Below are 16532 nucleotides of genomic sequence, written 5' to 3' on the forward strand. Positions count from 1 at the left end.
ACTAGAAATATGTGAGGGCACAGCAGCCGTATTGAAAATGTTTTAGTAGCTGTGGAAAATATAAGGACTACTGATGATAAGGGACAGTTTAGACACTGGCAGGTCTGTTATGTTATAGTCAATGAATAATATTTAATATCATGGAGGTAGCAAAATGCTGTGTATCTTAGAGAATATAGGGGAGGGGAGTATTTTCACCTTTTTTCATCTTGTCTTACATCTTAATGCTGCTCAAGTCAAAAACAAACTGCATGTGTTTTACAGGCCTTTTTTTTTTTAATAGACCTTCTATGACAATGGAACATACACTCTGATGAAAGCCTCTCATCCCTCAAGTTAAATTACCTGCAAGGCAATTTTCCAAATAAAATCTGTTGCTTAAAAAAAAAAAATACATGACTCGCCCTGGGCTTCTGAAGCTTCCAAGTGGCCTGGGTGATGTCATTGTGCCACACCTTTGTGCCTCCTGGGATATCAGGGAACTCAAAACCCAACAGAAAGGCATTAGATTCCATTGTGGGGAAGTGTTCATGTGAGATTTTGATCCCCTAGTTATCCCAGGAAGCAGTGGTGGGGCACAGTGACATTACCTGCAGCACTTAAGCTGGGTACACACTATAAGAATTTTTTTTTTCTTTCAACCCCATTGCGATTGCCTGAGAGCGCTTATCTGGAGTCAGTTAACTACTGGTTTTCCAGCATGCGTGTTCGACAGAAGCTGGCCAAACCTACATACACACGGCAGAATATCGGCCGTTTTTTTTTTTCAACCGGTAAATGTCTCATGACATTCTGCCCGTGTGTTGCTATGCATGACAGCCAGTATTTGCTTGCCCAGGGCAGGGATGACTTTATGGAGAAAAAACAATCTAAAAGAGTCAGTATCTTATAGAAGGAGAGGGAGGAAGAGATAAAGAAGGAAAGGAAGGAGGAGTGTAGGAAAGAGGAGGAGGAAGTGTTCACATTAGCAAAACTTGACAACCATGCGGCAGCACCTCCCCCATCCCTTTTAGCCTTTTTGTTTTTTTTATTTGAAGTGATTGTAGCTGATTTTGTGCATTAGCAACAGAAACAATTGAGTACTGTCCCTGAGTCCCCATTCACACTAGCGCGACTTGTCAGGCGACTTGGTCGCCTCACAAGTCGCGGTGGGTCGCCTGTCATTGATTAGCACAGGACCCGTTCTAATAGGAGCGACACAAGTCGCTCCGACTTAGAAAAAGGGTCCTGTACTACTTTGGGGCGACTTGGAGGCGACTTGCATTGACTTCAATGATATGAAGTCCGTGCATGTCGCGCCGAGGTCACGGTGCACGCTGTGCACCGCGACTTCACAGGTCGCCCCAGCAAGTCGCGTCGCCCCTGTCTGAACGGGGTCTGATACTTTTTTATTTGCACTAACATACAAAAACAAACACGCTCACAAATGTACATGCATGGCAATGGTAACAAAACAAGCATAGTTAGTGATATAGAGTGGGCGATATAGACTGGGGGATGACAGTTGCAGGGTGGGGGGGGGAGTGTCGTAAAACTGTTGGATAATGAGTAAGAAAATCCATATCTAAATTCAGGTCGTTGTTTTTTGTGTCAAATAGAACTATCATTCTTAGTTTAAAAGTTTTCCTTTCCTGAATAGTTTAGAAATTTCCTTTAAGAATATAGACATTGAGGTCTTCCATAGTGTGGTCTAATAAAGTAAATGATGTCCCATCAGTGTGTAGAACTCATCTTCTTTATGTTCCTTAATGGGATGTCTGTGCAAATTCATCCTCGCTTGCAACTTCTGTCCTGTTTTACCAACATAAGATCATTTGCTACATCTTTTGCACTGGGTGAGGTACACAACATTACTGGAAGTGCAGCTGTATGATCCCATAATATTAGAGGTCTCTTTTGTGTGCGGGACACTTTTAGATGGATTGATTTGATAGCACAGTTTGCAGAGTTTTTTTATTGCAGGGTTTGCTTCTATTATTTGTGACTTCATAATTAGAATGAAGTTTACTGCTTATTAGTTTATGTCTGAGGTTGGGTGGTTGTCTGAAAGCCAGCATTGAGGGTTGTTGAAATATTTATTTCAGAGTTTCATCCTCTGTTATGATGGGTTGTAAATCTTTGATTATCTTTTTTATCCTTTCTGGTGCTGGATTGTATGTGGTTACTAGAGGTGCACAGTTATTTTTTTATTTTTTTCTCTTTGGGTTTTCAAGGCTTTGTTTATGCTGTTGTTGATGGTTTTGTCTTTGTAAGCTTTCTTATGGAAGGAGTCTGCTAGTTTTTATAGAAGTGTGAGGCTTGTCACTGCTGAGGATGTTACACAGCTCATTAAAATCATTCTTTCACACAACGACTTTGTCTTCAACAATTTCATCTATCTTCAGTGTGTGGGTACTGCTATGGGAAGTAAAATGGCACCCCAATATGCAAACTTATTTATAGCTGATCTGGAAGACAAATTCCTGAACAGCAAAAAAAGCCATATTGATATTATTGCTATATCGATGATATTTTCAACATATGGACAGAAAGTGAAAAAAATCGAAGACAGTTTTACTAATTGATTAACATTTTTCACTCATCAATCAAACTTAAAATGATAATATTTAAACACACATGTCAACTTCCTAGAAATCACAGTATATATCATGGATGACTGGCGTCACACTTTGATGTACAGGAAACTGACTCACCGATGCAACACTCTCAATAGTTCCAGTTTTCACCCCCAACACACTAAACAGGCCATCATACACAGCCAGGCCATTAGATACCACTAATATGTTCAGACCCAGAAGACAGAGATAAACATCTCAGAACAATAGCAGACTCCTTCCGTAAGAAAGGACAAAACCCATCAACAACAGCATAAACACGGCCTTGAAAACCCAAAGAGAACATCTCCAATTCAAAGAGAAAAAAAACAAATACCTGTGTATTTCTAGTAACCATATACAATCCAGCACTAGAAGGAATAAAAAAGATAATCGAAGATTCACAACCCATCATAACAGAGGATGAAACGCTAAAAGAAATATTCCAACAACCCCCAATACTGGCATTCAGACATTTACCCAACCTCTGATTATAAAGTCACAAATAATGGAAGCAAACCCTACAATAAAAACTTGACTTGCTGCAAACTGTGCAACAAAATCAATCCACCTAAACGTGTCACACACACACACAAAAGGGACATTCAATATTACTGGATCATACAGCTGCACCTCCAGTAATGTTGTGTACCTCATCCAGTGCAAAAGATGTAGCAAGGATCTAATGTTGGTGAAACAGGACAGATGTTGCAAGCGAGGATAAATTTGCACAGGCACACCATCAAGGAACATAAAGAATATAAGTTCTGCTTACCTGTGGGACATCAATTCTCACAACCGCATCACACTATGGAAGACCTCAATGTCTTAGTTCTTAAAGGAAATTTTAAAACTATTCAGGAAAGGAAAACTTTTGAGGTAAGAATGATAGTTCTATTTGACACAAAAAAAAACAAAAAAACAGCCTGAATGTAGATATTGGTTCTCTCACTCATTATTCAACAGTTTTACGGCCCCCTCCATAACTGTCATGCCCCCAGTCTATAGCTATCTCACTTACTATGCTTGCTTTATTACCATTGCCATGTACATTTGTGTGTGTGTTTGGTGTTTTTCTTGTTTTTTTTTTTTTGTTTCCCTTTCCCTCTAGAGATTGTCTCTGTTTTAACATTCTGCTAAGATATTTGTGAATCACTACTGCTGGGACCTTGAAGAAGGGGACACACCCGGAAAGCATGTCCTGAAACATTGTATGTTATAAAGTATATCAGGGGCAGTACTCAATTGTTTCTGTTTTTTTTACTGATGGTTCTGATTTGGGGAAGGACATGCAGCCTATTTTTGTAGGATTCTTTACTAAAATGTTTGCTGTTGCCTGCCATTCCCCCAGTCATAGTAATACATGCCTATATTTACTGTTACCTGCCCTTCTCCCTGAATCTTAGAAGAGTTGGCAACCTATGTCTTCAGATTTATTAACCTGTAGCTATGCCTCCAGTGCTCTGGCTATAATGAAATAAATTAATATTTTAAAAAATGGCTGCTAAGTGCCTGGAAGGAGGAAGATTATGCAGTCAAATCAGAGGCATTTGAGATATTCCTGGCCTCTGCTGTATGTTTACTATAGTATCAATACCAAAGAAAAAAATAAACAATAAACTATTAAAACCCACATAAGACTATGAACTTTCTGCTGGATTATATTGGAACGGTTGCAGCACAGAGAGCGTGGAAAAAGTGCCAGACTTGAGGGTGGTTGTAGTGTAGCTGTATTGTGCAGTTGAAAATGGACCTTCTCAGACAGTACACTGGCTGCAGGGCAAGCCAAAAGCTCCAGAACATACCGTGCAAGCTCTAGTGGGTGGTCCAGCTGTAACACCAAATAGTGCATGCAATCCTCTCAACTGAGAGTATCCACATCAGCCCTGCACCTGATGTCGTCAGGAATTATGTGGTTCAGCAGCTGCTTATGAATGCTTTCTGCAGCTGGGCCTGCCCACTTTGGTTTATAAGAAAAAACACTATCTGGGATCAGAGGCACATTGGACTTCAGAGGGCATCCTGCAAGCATCAGGAAGCCTCTAAACAGTTTCTTAGATTCCACCTCATTTGGGTTCTGAATTTTGGATTCCCTCCGGGATGATGGGTACTCTATTTACTGACACGGATCTTGTAATCCTGGTGCAGATATTTACATTTAAAAGACCCAATTTGTCACAAATTACCTTTGGTAGATCACTCATAGTCTTCCTCAATGTGACCCTACCCATGTATTGAGGTTAGGAAAGGTTAAAAAAAAAACACATTGAAGTCTTCCCCATTGCCTCTTTCTCGTCACTGCCAGCACCCTAAGCCTCATTCTCCTCAGTTTCCTCCTCTGCCTCTTTGCATTTCATATGCTTGTGGGGAGCAGGATTTGGACTTCTGTGCAAAAATATTGTCGCTGGGTAATGGCCACTGTGATTTAGCACAAGCCATAAACTTATGGAAAGGGGTAATTGCAGGATTTTAAAAATCAAGCATTAAAATGTTGGGCATGAGAATGATTTGAGGACATTTTTCTGTCTCCTCTGCAGCTGCTGCAGATAAGGCACGTGCCTTAGGAAGGATGCTGCTGGAGTTGGAAGGGATTTTGGATAATTATGCATAGGATCAAGCCCCTACTTGACCATGCTCAACATGGCCCGCAACCCTCATCCTTGAGGAGAACTAGAGGGAGGAGGAGAAGGGGTAGCAGATGAAGGAAGAAGGGGAGCAGCAAGTGAAGGAAGAATGAGAGGAAGAATAGGGGGAGAAGGAAGGTAAGGGAGAGGAAAAGTTTAGATTAGCAACACTCACATACCTTTATTTGGCAGCACTCCTACCTTTAGCTTTCTAGAACCCCCCCCCCCCCCATTTGCTGCTGCCTCCACTCCCCCTTGTATAATACATACACACACACAACTGGATGCTGAGTGACTAGAAGGAGAAAGATTATGCTGGCAGACAAGTGAAATGAAGACATGTCTATCCTCAGCCTTGTACAGCCCAACTGCCAAATCAGTTCCAAAAAAATAAATAATTATATATGTATAAAGTATCTCACAAAAGTGAGTACGCCCCTCACATTTTTGTAAATATTTTAATACATCTCTTCATGTGACAACACTGAAGAAATGACACTTTGCTACAATGTAAAGTAGTGAGTGTACAGCTTGTATAACAGTGTAAATTTGCTCTCCCCCAAAATAACTCAACACACATCCATTAATGTCTAAAACACTGGAAACAAAAGTGAGTACACCCCCTAAGTGATAATGTCCAAATTGGGCCCAATTAGCCATTTCCCCTCCCTGGTGTCATGTGACTCATTAGTGTTACAAGGTCTTGGGTGTGAATGGAGAGCAGGTGTGTTAAAGTTGGTGTTATCGCTCTCACTCTCTCATACTTGTCACTGGGAGTTAAACATGGCATCTCATGGCAAAGAACTCTGTGAGGATCTGAAAAAAAGAATTGTTGCTCTACATAAAGATGGCCTAGACTATAAGAAGATTGCCAAGACCATGAAACTGAGCTGCAGCACGGTGGCCAAGACCATAAAGTGGTTTAACCGGACAGGTTCACTCAGAACTGGCCTCGCCATGGTCAACCAAAGAAGTTGAGTGCACGTGCTCAGCATCATATCCAGGGGTTGTCTTTGGGAAATAGATGTATGTACCACTACTAAAGAAGTCAAACGCTCAGAGCGCATGATGATACGCGTATAGGGGGTGGGGATTACAGACGAACGTGACCCAGCAGTAACACAGGAAGCGTTATACATATATATCTCTATAGATATATATATATACACACACATACACACGATAATAAAAAAAAATAATGAGGATGAGATCACAGACAAGATAGATCATATAAAAGGAGGCTACCATAGGATTTTACCTTCTGAGTACACAGTTCTGGAATTTACACATCTTGGTCACACAGCACAGCCCTGTGTTACAGTTCAGTACCACTTACAGGTCTACTTCCCACTCTCACTCTGTGACTAGACAGTAAAAGGGGGAGAAGCATACTGGTAAATTGTACATGGGCAAGTGGCTGATACCGAGTCAAATTAGGCACTTATAGCTTTCAAATAAATAATACATTTATTTGTGGTGTTTTAGTAGGATAGGAGTTATGTTAGATAATCCCTTTCTGGCAGCCATTATATCTCAACACTGTAGTAGTACTTCAGTAACAGATCTTCATCCTCTGATAAGTGGAAATTTAAAGTCACTGTCCTTATGTTTCCAAATCTCTAGTGTTTCCACCTAAATGGTGTTTTGCAGATACAAGATGGACTTCCTCTTCAGATATTCCTAGACCCCAGGATAAACTACACTTAACTGACCCTGAAAGACATGGATCTACACTTGATGATAGTTTTTAAAGTTTTACTTAAGCTTGGTTTGGCAGAGAACAAGGGAGGTGGAATTCTCAAAACCCACACAGGGCTCCTAAAACTCCCTGGCTAAAAGTCACGAGGTGAGTCTTGGCATCCAGAAGCATCACACTTCTGGAGCTAAGCAGTCACAAAACAGTGGCATGGGAAAAGGTAGTGATTGCTATGATATTATTACTTTTAATAGCTAAGTGAACTGCACCTTAAAAGATACCCTGCCAAGTCTCTAAATAAATTGAACTGTTATGCTGAATTCTGACAGTTGCTGAATCCTGAAACAAATGCTGTTTCTTGAGTGAGCCTGTATCATATAACGGAGCCCTATGGTTGAGGAAGGCAATCAACCACAGGGTTCTGTGTTTGATAATGCTAAGGTTACAGGGCTGGAAGACACTCTGGGGTTTACTTACTAAAGCTGGAGAGTGCAAAATCAGGCTCATGTCTGCATAGAAACCAATCAGCTTCCAGATTGTGTTGCCACAGCTCAATTGAACAAGCTGAGGTTAGAAGTGGATTGGTTTCTATGCAGAAGTGAGCCAGATTTTGCACTCTCCAACTTTGGTAAATAAACCTCATCTGTCTAGACAGGTGACATAAATGGATACAAAATGCCTGACTCTAGATGAAATACCTCTCTTGTATGTGTCCAAATTCAAGAGTTATCCTAGATGGATTAAGAAAAGAAAAAAAAAAGGTATATGTACTGCAAATCCCTCAAAGGTAAACTAAAAAAATATACTGCTCAAAAAAATTTAAGGAACAGTTTGAAAACACATCAGATCTCAAAGGGGAAAATATCATGCTGGATATCTATAGTGACATGGACTGGGTAATGTGTTAGGATTGAAAGGATGCCGCATCGTAGGTTGATGGAAATTAAAATTATCAACTTAATGAATGCAAAGACACCCTGAAAATCAAAGTGAAAACATTATGCAGCAGGCTAGTCCATTTTGCTGAAATTTCATTGCAGCAACTCAAAATGGTACTTAGTAGTTTGTATTGCCCCCACATGCTTTTATGCATGCCTGACAACCTTGGGGCATGTTCTTAATGAGACAAGGGATGGTGTCCTGGGGTATTTCCTCCCAGATCTGGACCAGGGCATCACTGAGTTCCTGAAAAGACTGGAAGGCAACATGGCAGCTTCAGATAGACTAAAACATAATGTCCCAGAGGTGTTCTTTTGGATTTAGGTCAGGAGGCATGGGGGCCATTCAATGGTATCAATTCTTTCATCCTCCATGAACTGGCTGCATCCTCTCGTCACATGATGCCTGTCATTGTCGTGCACCAGGAGAAACCCAGGACCCACTGTACCAGTTTAGGGTCTGACAATGGGTCCAAAAATGTCATCCCAATATCTAATGGCAGTCAAGGTGCCATTGTCTAGCCTGTAGAGGTCTGTGTGTCCCTCCATGGATATGCCTCCCTAGACCATTACTGACCCACCACCAAACTGGTCATGCTGAACAATGTTACAGGCAGCATAACATTCTCCATGGCTCCTCCAGACCCTTTCATGTCTGTCACATGTGCTCAGGGAAAACCTGCTCTCATCTGTGAATAGCACAGGGTGCCAGTGGCAGACCTGTCAATTCTGGAGTTCAATGTCATATGCTAATCGAGCTCCACGGTGCTGAAGAGTGAGCACAGGGCCCACTAGAGAAAGTTGGGCCCTCAGACTACCCTTATGAAGTCTGTTTCTGATTGTTTGGTCAGGGACATTCACACCAGTGGTCTGTTAGAGGTAATTTTTTAGGGCTCTGGCAGTGTTTATCCTGTTCCTCCTTGCACAAAAGAACAGATACCGGTCCTGCTGATGGGTTAGGGACCTTCTACGGCCTTTTCCAGCTCTCCTAGAGTAACTGCTTGTCTCCTGGAATCTCCTCCATGCTCTTGAGACTGTGCTGGAAGACACAGCTAACCCTCTGGCAATTGCACATATTGATGTGCCGTTCTGGAGGAGATGGACTGCATGTGCAACTTCTAAAGGGTTCCAGGTATTGCCTTAGGCTACCAGTAGTGACACTGACCCTAGCCAAATGCAAAACTAGTGAAAAACAGTCAGAAAGAATGAGTAATAGAAACAAATGTCAGTGGACTCCACCTGTAAAATCATTCCTGTCTTGGAGGTCATCTCATTGTTGCCCATCCAGTGCACCCATTGTTACTTTGTTAACACCAAAGCAGCTGAAGCTGGTTAACAACCCCCCCCCCGCTACTTAACTGACCTGAGCAATAGCCTAGGAGTTTAATTGACTTGATGCTATACTCTAATTTAAAAGTGTTCCTTTAATTTTTTTTTGAGCAGTGTATATTGTGTGTGTGTGTTGTTAGCATTTTAATAAATACAGAATTCAGTAGTAAATGTACATGTCTTGTCCCAGAGTGGAGGAGTCTACCCTGAGGGAGCGCACTGCCCTCTCAGGCGCAAGCTGCAGTAATAAGGTATTACAGTTTAGGGACTGAATATTTAGATTCTTGTATGCACCCAATGTCGACTGATTCTTTTTAAAATAAATAAACTATTCATTTTAGCCAAGCTTGATTGTGTAGAAATAAAACAGAAAAAATACTTTAGATAGTAGGGTTGCTTTCATCTCCAAATATGACCTTATAATTAATACTTCATTACATACATTAAGTTGGATACAAAGCTGACTGGTGTACACTTATTGGAGGGCAATGGTAATGTTTAATCCTACATAAGATCAACAGAAAAACCCATTCCTACCTGAAAAACTTTTGTAGTCCACTAAATCAAAAATGACAATGGCCACTGCAGACCAAGTCACAATAAGGGCAACAACAAGAAGCCATGCTGCTGGGGAGCTGAATGTTGTCTTGAGGTCCTGAGAAACTGATTTTGTCAACTTGATTGGCGGTTTGTGAATGGATCCATTTTTGCCATCTAAAACCGTGGTAGTGGTGGTGGATGTCCGACCTATATGACAAATCAACAGTGTTAGCAGCACAGAATGTGACCTGGACAAAGTATAATATTCAAAATGAAAATTCAGTGCCTATAAATCAGTACACATTTTTCAAGAAATCATTAAAGGTAATGTTATGTTACCAGGACTTTAGAAAAAAGCACAACATTATTTTTACTTAAGCAAAGATTCTCTTTTACAGACATAAAGGTTAATATGCTAAGTTGTATGTTAACTGCATTTTCTTCTTTAGTGCAGGATAATTTTCACATACAAATGTTTAAATCACAAATATTAATATCATACAAGTATGGATTCTTTTATGTATTTATTTTTTATATAGAATGGATGTTTAACTACTTTATTTTCGTCTTTAAAAACTATATTTCTTTCTGTGTGAACAGATAGAGTCAAGAAAGGTTTGTCCCCTTTTTGGAAAATTATTTTCTGTATTATGGCATGTTAAAGTATAACTACAGGCAAAACTAGTCTCTAGTTCTGGTGACCCTGATGTTAGCCAGGGACTCACTTTGGAGGAATTTCCTCTCACGTTTGCTTTTGGCTGTGGGACAGGAAGTGAAGGGAAATTTCCACAACGGGATACAGATGACAAATAAAAATTGACAGGGGTTAGACTATACTATAAAATCAAAATCAATTCCAGCTTTTTTTTTTTGTTTTGGATAGAAAGGGGAAGAGTTAAAATGTATGTCAGGTTTTTGTTTTTCCTTGTGGCTCCATAGGGGAGAGGCTTCCTCACGTTCTGTAGCACCCACACAAGAAATGTTGTGTGTGGTTGTCACCAGAACACAAAGGCACAGTAATAAAAACACTCTCAGATCTTCTAACTTTTACCCTCTCTGCTAAAATGAATTCAGTGTATTTCTGCCTTCCTGTTGGAAAGAATTCCAGATATGGAAAGAGGTTCGAACTTTTCTCCACTGTATGCAAAACAATGCATGATGTTTTGTCTGTAATTTGGCACTGAATTAGCTCCTGATTGGGAAAATACTGCAACAAATACTGCATGCTGGATTTGCATCTCTTACTTGGTGTACTAGTCAATATATTTCTTCCCAAAGGATGAAAAAGGTCAGAAAATACTGCCAGAATATACAAAGTGTATAGCAGTTTTATTGGTGAATTATGAGTGGAAATACCAGGATCCTGATAGATGTAAACTAAGTCCTGCCTTAGTTGGCATGATAAGTGGACCATATCTGCTATAAACATGCTAGATATTCTAAAAATGGTCCTGTTTCTTTAAATACATGTTTTCAAATTGCCATCTTGCAGTGAACCTACATTTGTTTAAAATTCAAAAATGGCTCCTGTACAAATGATGTATGTCATATCATTTTTTTTTTTACATTAAACATCATAGATACAATTTGACACAAATTATTTTTGTTAGAGTATTATGGTCATATCATTTATTAAATAACAAGATAATAACAATAACATAAGTTAGACACCAATTCTTCAAAAACTAACAAGAGTCTAAATATAACTATTAAAGTCAAGTCCTTGACAGTACCACCCAATGTCAAGTTCCATTGAAAATCTTTACTGGCCATCAGTCATTTACAACCAAACTCAGTGGGTACAAAATGGTAATTTTACACCAGTATTCACCTGGAATAAACCTTAGTAAGTACCTCCTTCATGAAAACCACATAATCATACATACGTATTTGTGTGTAAGAAAATTAAGGTTAAACCAACCATCCAAACATGACCAACAATCATACTTTTTGGCACCATCAAAGACTGATGCTGATGCTGTGACAAAAGTATCACATGCCCCACAAGACCCCTATTCTCTTCCCATACCTCAGTTTCCCAAACCTATGCTCATCTAATCATATCCATATTCATACATCAACCACGAGGATGGATGGGTGGTCCAAATTACCCACCATGTTCCTCCTTAAGATTTCCCTAAGCTAGGCCTACCTCCTTCCTGCTATCTACATCATATCCCAAAACCATTCCTCAGCCATTCTTAATCATTATCCTGCTTTCCAGCCCACCCTGTCATGTGTCCTTTCTCCTATGTGCTCAGCTCTGCCCTGAGAGGAGCACATACATTTAGCAACATCAAATCTAATTAAACCAATATGAATCTATGAAAGATGTGTATTTATTCCACCAGAGAGAAGAACAAATTCCAGTTTCTTCTATCATATATCCTACAAATTTCAATAATTTATTGACATAAGGCAGATTTCCATTAAAGTTAAGTGTTCATATTTTGTCTAACATAGAACACATCACGCAGTGAATACTGTACCTAATTACTGTAAAAAAAAAAAAAAAAAAAGGAGGTGATGGCTTATTGTCTAATGATGAACTATGGTCACAAGCTATGACATGTACTATAGGAAATCTAATTTAAATGCCTTTTACTAATATTGCTAGTGTGACCCTTATTAATCTTTTTCCACCTATGGTAAATGTCAAGTTATTAGTTAGTAAAAAAAATAAAATAAAGACTACAGTAATATTAAAGATGTCATGCTTTCTCAGTAATTAATGACCACTGTTCAAAGAAATCAATTATTTGCGATAAAAAAAGATAATTCAGCTCACTAACAATATTTTATTGGCTCAAGTAAGTGGCTTATTTTCATATGTCGAAAATTAAAATACAGATGGCAGATCTGTGAATAATTGAATGCAGTATACCTAACATAAGTCAATCTTTAGCTACATTTAATTGGTAGAATAATATGTATAGTGTCTGAAAGGAGAGCATCTTTATCCATAAAGCAACAATATTATTTAATAGGTAACTTTTACTGGAACAATGATTCCCGATCTCATTGTTAAAGAAGGACAGACATTTTACGTACATGCCCCAAACATGGGTGTATTTCAACTGTGAATGGGGTTGGAGAATATTTCTTCAATTGCAAAAAGTAGCAACTAAATGATGCCTGTAGCTCACTGTTCTAAATTGGGCCCATCTCTCCAACCAAAGGCCTAAACACTGTCCAGGAAATTTTGAGAAATTTTATATAGAAAAAAAAACTTAAAATGCACCCAAACCCAAATATGGATATATACAGTACATACACACATACACACACATATATATATATATATATATATATATATATATATATATATATATATATATATATAAACAGTATCTAACAAAAGTGAGTACACCCCTCACATTTTTGTAAATATTTTATTCTAAATTTTCATGTGACAACACTGAAGAAATTATACTTTGCTACAATGTAAAGTAGTAAATGTATAGCTTGTATAACAGTGTAAACATTTGCTGTCCCCTCAAAATAACTCAACACACAGCCATTAATGTCTAAACCTCTGGCAACAAAATTGAGTAAACCCCTAAGGGACAATGTCCAAATTGAGCCCAATTAGCCATTTTCCCTCCCTGGTGTCATGTGACTCGTTAGTGTTACAAGGTCTCAGGTGTGAATGGAGAGTAGGTGTGTTAAATTTGAGGTTATCGCTCTCACGCTCTCACACTGGTCACTGGAAGTTCAACATGGCACCTCATGGCAAATAACTCTCTGGAGATCTGAAAGAATTGTTGCTCTACATAAAGATGGCCTAGGCTATAAGAAGATTGCCAAGACCCTGAAACTGAGCTGCAGCATGGTGGTCAAGACCATACAGCAGTTTAACAGGACAGGTTCCACTCAGAACAGGCCTCGCCATGGTCAACCAAAGAATTTGAGTGCACGTGCTCAGCGTCATATCCAGAGGTTGTCTTTGGAAAATAGACTTATGAGTGCTGCCAGCATTGCTGCAGAGGTTGAAGGTGTGTGTGTGTGTGTGTGGGGGGGGGGGGGTCAGCCTGTCAGTGCTCAGACCATATGCCGAACACTGCATCAAATTGGTCTGCATGGATGTCATCTCAGAAGGAAGCCTCTTCTAAAGATGATGCACAAGAAAGCCTGCAGTTTGCTAAAGACAAGTAGACTAAGGATATGAATTACTGTAACCATGTCCTGTGGTCTGATGAGACCAAGATAAACTTATTTGGTTCAGATGGTGTCAAGTGTGTGTGGTGGCAAATAGGTGAAGAGTGCAAAGACAAGTGTATCTTGCTTACAGTCAAGCATGGTGGTGGGAGTGTCATGGTCTGGGGCTGCATGAGTGCTGCCAGCACTGGGGAGCTACAGTTCATTGAGGGAACCATGAATGCCAACATGTACTGTGACATACTGAAGCAGAGAATGATCCCCTCCCTTCGGAGACTGGGCCGCAAGCCAATATTCCAACATGATAACGACCACAAACACACCTCCAAGGCAACCACTGCCTTGCTAAAGAAGATGAGGGTGAAGGTGATGGACTGGGCAAGCATGTCTCCAGACCTAAACCCTATTAAGCATCTCTGGGCATCCTCAAGGTCTCTAACATTCACCAGCTCTGTGATGTCTTCATGGAGGAGTGGAAGAGGACTCCAGTGGCAACCCATGAAGCTCTGGTGAACTCCATGTCCAAGAGGGTTAAGGCAGTGCTGGAAAATAATGGCGGCCACACAAAATATTGACACTGTCAATTAGGGGTGTACTCATTTTTTGTTACCAGCGGTAACAACATGTGTGTTGAATTATTTTGAGGGGACAGCAAATTTACACTGTTATACAAGCTGTACACTCACTAAAGTGTTATTTCTCCAGTTTTGTCACATGAAAAGATAGAATAAAATATTTTCAAAAATGTGAGGGGTGTACTTACTTTTGTGAAATACTGTAATATATATATATATATATATATATATATATATATATATATATATATACACACATACACACATTTTTGAGTTGGGTTGTCTTAAAATGGAGAGTTTACCAAGGATTCTGTCCAATTCTGTCCAATAACATAGGGATGATTTATTAAAACTGGAGAAAAATGGAATCTGAAACAGTTTTTCGTGGCAATCAATGAGCTTCTATTTCAGCTTGTTCAGTCAAGCTTTGAAAATGAAAGACTGATGCTGACTGGTTGCTGCTCCAGGATTCTAGCTACTCCAATTTTGATAAATTCCCCTCTAAGTGTTTTAGGGCTTTTGCTCATTTTTATTTACTCAAAACAATACAGTGTTCTCCCCATGCATGGGTTGCTTAGTATAACCAACAACATTCTTTCTTAGGAAAAAGCTGCCCCAGTCTCAGCCTCCCCACTAAACTGATTCCTACAATCACCAGGTTGGACCTGTTGTCTGCTCATATACAGAAATAGAGAGGGAATATACAGTATATATATATATATATATATATATATATATATCTATATATATATATATATTTATATTATTTATTTATTTTGTTTTGTTTTTTTATGGAATGTCCTGAAGTTTTGACCTATTTTTCTGAGAATCAGTAATGAATGGTTACTTGAGAGAAATTGAGACACATTCTTTTTCTATCATAGTGCGAAGAAGCATTTGTGCATCATTATGATTTTCAACAATACTACTTCTAAAGAACACAACTACACAAGTATTAGGACCAACTTTGAATTTGGAAACCTGGCATTTACTGAATGATAGACGATGCACAAAAAATAAACTGGAGTTGAAAGGATATGGCCAAGACATTTCTATATGTTTCACGTAAAAATAAAACCTATTTTTAAACCCAGCAGCTTGAAGACTGTAACTGCTTTGAGAAGTTGACATTCCATGGGACAAAAGACAGATGGCGGGTTATATTTATCAAATGTTAGGTTGTGTTTGAGGCAAGTCTTTTTGAACACAGCATTCTGCTTTGTGTAGCTGTTTATTAAAGACCTAAGTAAAAGTTCACAGATTATCCAGTATCTTTTCTGCTGTTAGAACGAACAGGTGATAAAAAAGTATTTTTGATGCCAGTACTTAGTTGACAAAAAAAGGTAATTTTGCAGAATAAGCCAATATGACATATAATATTTTAGAAATATTATGCATTATCGTACCAAAAATGTATAATTTAAATTATACACAGCCCAGTGGGGTACACACATGAATTAACTTTAACAAATACAAATCAGCTACACGGCCACAGGACTCACACATTTCTATTATTATGTCTTTTTTTTTTTTTTTATTGATGTAGCCTTTATACTTTGTCAGTCATCTTTTAAAAATAACAGCTGACACTGTACAGTAGAACTATGGGTGTTTTGCTTTTTTCATCATTGCCATTCCATTTATGGTCCCTGAGTCTAAGTTTGTCCAAGTTTAAAACAATTAAACAGATTTAAAAGGACAGCTGAACTTTTAATTGTTTCTCAGTATGAAACAACCAAAAGTAGTAACAAGGATGAAAAGGAATTCCATTATGTTGTTGCTTCAGACCAAGAAAGGATTGTAACAAGATTGGTGTGAATGGCTTTATTCCATGTGATTCATTTTTCAATGGAAAACTGATAAAAGTGCTAGTTGTGGACAGTGGACATATACTCATCACGAGTGTACTCTTAAAGCTTGTGATCACATCATCACTACAGCATTGACTTTCTTGTGTGAGTCAAAGAAATATCCCATTTCTCCTGAAGGTACAGTAGTTAGAAGTCACCCCTTCACACAGATGGCTCTTGTGTCATTTTCTTTTATGGTTAACATAGACCCCTGCAACTGAAATTTAA

At 39.0% G+C, this 16532-nt stretch overlaps 1 protein-coding gene across 1 annotated transcript in view; it reads right to left on the minus strand.

Annotated features, from left to right (window-relative positions):
* Positions 1-16532, minus strand: part of TRDN (triadin) — a gene marked incomplete at its 3' end in the record, with an annotated part of 647190 nt that overhangs the window by 577220 nt on the left and 53438 nt on the right. The window contains exon 2 of the mRNA XM_082250910.1: positions 9719-9928. Coding sequence (XP_082107036.1) covers positions 9719-9928 — 210 coding nt within the window. The remainder of the gene's footprint in view (positions 1-9718; positions 9929-16532) is intronic.

This window comes from Pelophylax lessonae (genome assembly GCF_965119305.1).
Source record: "Pelophylax lessonae genome assembly, chromosome: 3".
NCBI classification, from domain to species: domain Eukaryota; kingdom Metazoa; phylum Chordata; class Amphibia; order Anura; family Ranidae; genus Pelophylax; species Pelophylax lessonae.